At 42.4% G+C, this 4,836-nt stretch overlaps 1 protein-coding gene and 1 long non-coding RNA gene across 4 annotated transcripts in view; one reads left to right on the top strand and one right to left on the bottom strand.

Moving 5' to 3' along the window:
* Nucleotides 1-383: 383 nt before the first annotated feature.
* The window catches only part of shf (Src homology 2 domain containing F), a 91,378-nt gene continuing 86,925 nt past the window's right edge, over nucleotides 384-4,836 (bottom strand). For 2 of the 3 annotated variants that reach the window (XM_014023620.1, XM_014023621.1), the window contains one exon: nucleotides 384-1,251. In XM_014023620.1, the coding sequence (XP_013879074.1) occupies nucleotides 1,065-1,251 (187 nt within the window). In that variant the 3' untranslated portion in view covers nucleotides 384-1,064. The remainder of the gene's footprint in view (nucleotides 1,252-4,836) is intronic. The other variant, XM_014023622.1, reaches the window with a different exon arrangement.
* LOC106528456 (uncharacterized) overlaps nucleotides 2,302-4,836 on the top strand; it is an 11,354-nt gene continuing 8,819 nt past the window's right edge. Inside the window, exon 1 of the long non-coding RNA XR_001311506.1 lies at nucleotides 2,302-4,460. This is a non-coding gene — a long non-coding RNA (uncharacterized LOC106528456). The remainder of the gene's footprint in view (nucleotides 4,461-4,836) is intronic.

Here is a 4,836-nt window from a genome sequence, read left to right as displayed (position 1 = left end):
ATATATATATATATATATTCCTAAAAGCAATGACACAATTTTAAAGGGATAGGGAATGTTGCGGGGCTAGCAGATCGATATCTGCAATTCCATTGTACCTATTGATCTGCAGATGGGGGAATGAAATTGATTTTCTGAGGTAGACAATGCAGGCATATTTCATTCTCCCGATGCAAAGCCATTCCACACAGGGGTAGTGGGGATAATTTGGTCCATTTGGACAGGCTCTGGACTCCCGCTTCTGCCAATTGTACTGTGTCAGGCGGGTTGACCCATCTATCATGCTTTTCCTGCTTGTCTCACCACTGTGGTACTTCCACTGTCACTGGTGTGATGCGACCGCCCAGTGATGGATAGTGGACAACATGCGCTGTGACAACATAGAGAGATCAGTCTGCCCGGCTCACAGGCCCAGTGTTCACACGCAGCTGGGGATGCACCAGTCAAACTTGGTCAATTTATTTAATACCCCGGCCGCTGTACGAGTCCCATCTGGACAATACAGCTCAACATGCATCGTAAATGTTGCTTCCCTTACAATCTTCAAGTCCCCTTTGGAATATAATTACTGTAACATCACTGCCAATCAAAATGAGACACACCAACTGTTTTGAAGTGGTTGACTTATTGGAAAAAGGTACAATAGTTTATGATACACGGTTGATTCCAGTGACCAATGATATGTTGTACCTCTCTTTTGATTTGAGTGATAAGTGCTATGGGTTCTCAGGTCAAGTTACTGAAATGATGCTCATYACAAGGTCAGTCTCTGATGCAATAAATGGATGCTCATCATAAATAAAATAAAAATTCAACAAACAAAAACTAAAAATATTTTGTTATAAAGTCTGTCTGTATGAGAGTATAAAGGTGGCCTTCAAAACAGGTGTAGAATCTGGCGGCCGACGAGGTGAGTCAGGATCAGCAGTTTTGGATGCCACTGTTGATGTTCCTGCGGTGGGGGGGGGGGGGTCTTTCTGCCCAGAGGAACATGAAGTGTAGAGCCGCCAGGGTGGCACCAGTGAGTTCTGAAGGAGCTGTGCGCCTGCACATGACCTGGGGCACTATAGTGTCCTGATGGCTACGGGGTACAGCAGGGACATGTGTTCGGCACCCTTGATGGGCAGCTTGCGGCTGGAGTAGAAGTGGATGATCTCTGGCACGCTGTCAAAAGGGCAGCTATTCTGGCCCAGGATGTACTTGTTCTCCTTCGTCCGCGACAGCTTCATATGCATAAAGCCCTGGCTGCTCCTGCAGAGGAAGGAAGACAGAAAATAAAGCTTACAAAAAGCCCAGGCATGTAAAAACTTACAATATACAGGATCCCCTGCAGATCACCTCTCATTAAAAACCCTTTATTCTTTTATCCCCATATTAGCTGCCCTCTACAGTACATACCAATGCTCTAAAAGCTGGATTACTTCTGATAACTTTGGAGTCACCTGGGGGGCAGACTAAAAAGCAGGCTGCTTAAGGCGCAGGGTTTTCCCTCGCAGTGCATAAGGATGAGACTAATGAACCCCCAGGATAAATCACTTAAGCTACGGCAATAACTGCACAGCAAATTAAAAGCTCCCTGTGTGCATGGAGCTTTCGATCGATACATTTTACAACTTGCCAGTAATCTCCTCCTTTCAAATACAAATGTACTATTTTTTTTAGCTGCTAAGTGACGCACCAGCTGTATGAAAGGAAATGGATCCCCAACAAATGTTCCTCATGTAAAAACACACTTAGGATCATTTGTCTTTAGGAAACACAATATCATAATAGCTCATTCCGTCATCAGTTATTGCTTCTAACAAGTTACGATTGCTTTAGGTTCGAACATATTGAAAGACATTATGGGATGTCCGCATTTTAATGCACAGTAATTTTTTCTCAGCTAACTGAATTCCCACCTGTTTGGCATTATTTCATGTATTAGCTTGTCAGAGATGTAACTTCTGGATTAAAAACTGAAGAGGAACAATATAATTATTTTGCAAACATTTACAAATAGAGTCAGTTTATATTTCAGTTTTGCAGACTTTCGTCTAATGGTTATAAGGGGTGAATGTTTGTGGTGCAAAGACCTAAAACATCTATTTATGGCGGCTCTATGGATGCTTTCATGTTGTGTGTTTATTTATGTGTAATCAGTACAAATCAGTTAATCTCTACATTTGTAGTAAATACATGTGAGGGGCTGTTTGTGGGTGTATTATTCATTATAAGGGCAAATAAGTTTTTTTCCTTCTTTCTGCTTCCTTTCATTTTATAAATGCAAATAGATTTTATTTTTTGTTTTAATGAATGGATGAATGAATAAAACATATATATTTTTGTTCCAGCAAAATAAAGCCACCAACATTTTTTTTTCCAATTGCTTTCACATTTATTAGTTTGTATTTCGGATAATGACATACAAAACTCATAGGTTTCCCATTAGTCTGTATTGGCCTGTGGTAAAATCCTGCATAGCAGCATGGAGTCTGTTATCTGTGATAAACAGCAGCAAAGAGTTGGCTTTAGGCGCCTTAAATGGAAGTCTAGTCCTTACTTATCAAGTAATTGCATAACTAAAGACAGCAGTTGTGTTCTCCCTGATGTACAAAAAGAAATTAGGGGGAAAAAAAGATTAAAAAAAAGGAATCTAGTGGGTTCAATTCAGGGACATCTATCAACAAGAAGAATACATTAATACTGATTCACTGCTTTTAGGAATACTGGGATTGATAATTTAGAGATAGTGATGAATACACGAAGAATGCGGACTTGTACGCTTTATATGGAAGGTTGTGTAAACCAGTTAAACTATTTCAAAGATAAAAAGTTTTTTATATCACATATGTATATAGACTAGATGAGTTAGAGTGCTGCAGATTTACTGGGCTATAAAACTGGAGTAAACAAAACTATCAAACTGCTCCATTACGGCGCCTCTGGCTCCCATCTCTGAATGTGTCATTAACAAGTTTATCACGATTTGACAAGGGCAGGACAGCTGCACCTCTTCTCCAGCTTGATGACTCTGCAAGTGGTGCCATCAAAGATTATTTCAACTACAAAAAAAAAAAAAAAAAGAGAGAAAAATTCTCCCTTACAGAGTGTGTTTGATGAAAGAACGCTGGGAGGAGGGCGTAAGGTTACACAAAAACCACAGTTTAAAAGGCAAACACATCAATAGCATCATTTTTAGATTCCCAGCTGGATTTCAGAGCTCCTTATCATGTTGCAGCTCCGCGGAGGCAGAAACCAGGACAACGCAGAGACACAGCGGCGTTGTTGATAAAATGAATATGGGGCAGTGTTGGAGTTGACAGGGCCTTTGTGGCGTTATCATATCCCTGTGTTTATGGACCGTCCTATTTGTGTAATCAGGATGAATCTCACCGGGGAGGTCTGCTGTCGTGCTTATTGAGGTTTATGACTTTGATTTGAACCGAGTAGCTCTCATAGCAGGAACAGCCTGACAGCTTATCTCCACCTTCAACATATTGGATTGCTTTGTGAATGACGCTCACTGTGTTATGAATCCACGACACCAGAAAAGGCAGCGCCATCAGCCGAAACTGATAATAATGACCCTTAGGAGAAGCACTGACCTCTTGAAGAACTGTCGAGGATCTAATACTTTGTGTTTGTTTGTTCTTCTTAACTGAACAAATTGAAATGTGTTGAGAAATCCACAGGAGTCTCTACTCCATCCTGGATGATTGATAGACAAAAGTTTTCAAAAATGTTTTTTTTAAATGGAATTGGTCTTAATTGATGTTTTACTTTCTCTGTGACAGTGGTTTGGCACAACACAGAATGTGTTGAAGGAGTTTTATWAATTCATCGTCCTCTGACAGCGTCTCAGGCTGTGGAAACGAGGTGTGCAGATGTGTGTTCGAGGTGAGAACGAAGACATCACAGAGTTCTGGGTAAACCATGAGGGAGCCTCAAATGTTTCACACGCGCTAAATGAAGGAAAAGAGGGAAAACAAGGTGTGGGACRGGTGGAGGGAGGGAGAAAAAAAAGATGAGTTTAGCGAAACGGACAGGAAACGTTTTCCATTGAGGCCAGGGGACTCAACAGGCTGGAGGTCTTAGAAACGCCTGTCCTTATCAATAATGCAGCACACATTTGTGCCACCTCATGGCCTCATAAATTTTTCAGCGACCTCAGACATAGAGGCTCTTCACCTCGGGTTTCCACTCATTTTCAGTGGCAGCGGCAGAGGCGGCGGCGCGTTTGTGTCGGGGGGCGGGGGGCTGAACTCGGAGCCACCTCTACCTGCAGGGGTGGCCGAACCCGTCACTCCCAGGGAAGAGCTCCGCGAGCGTCTTGTTCAGTGACAACCAGAAGCTGATGCAACAGCAGAAACCACGAAGAAGTTATTCTACGTGGACGATGAGGGTGCTTTTCTGCTGTTTGTCAGTTTTTCGGTCGGCGCACACAGGGGAAACTGAGAACAACTCGACTTTAAACAAAAGTGAGTACCAAGCGAGCGCCTGWGGCTTGATGCCAAGATTTAACTGTTACTTCTAAGCTCTTCTGTTTCTCACATTTTCGGCATCTGCTTCCATTAAAGTCGGCCTCGTAAGTGTCAGCTCAGTGCACCTCTAAATCCTTTCCTGCTTATGGCTGTGAAAAGTTTCAGGAATGGCTCCAGAAGCAGAAGTGGAGGGTGAAAAGGGGTATTTCTATTGGCTGAGCATTAAGGTCTGTGTCAGTGAGATTAAATAACTTCACTGCACAGACAGAAACAATMCTCTCAGCGTGGCCTTACGCCTCTTCTATTTCAGTCTAATAAACCACTGCTACAGGCACAACAAGTCCTGCTATGACTCAGTTATGGTTGCAAAAAA

Source organism: Austrofundulus limnaeus, unplaced genomic scaffold, assembly GCF_001266775.1.
Source record: "Austrofundulus limnaeus strain Quisiro unplaced genomic scaffold, Austrofundulus_limnaeus-1.0 Scaffold381, whole genome shotgun sequence".
Lineage (NCBI taxonomy): Eukaryota > Metazoa > Chordata > Actinopteri > Cyprinodontiformes > Rivulidae > Austrofundulus > Austrofundulus limnaeus.
The sequence above is the reverse complement of the archived record's forward strand: the minus strand, read 5'-3'. Positions and strand labels throughout refer to the sequence as shown.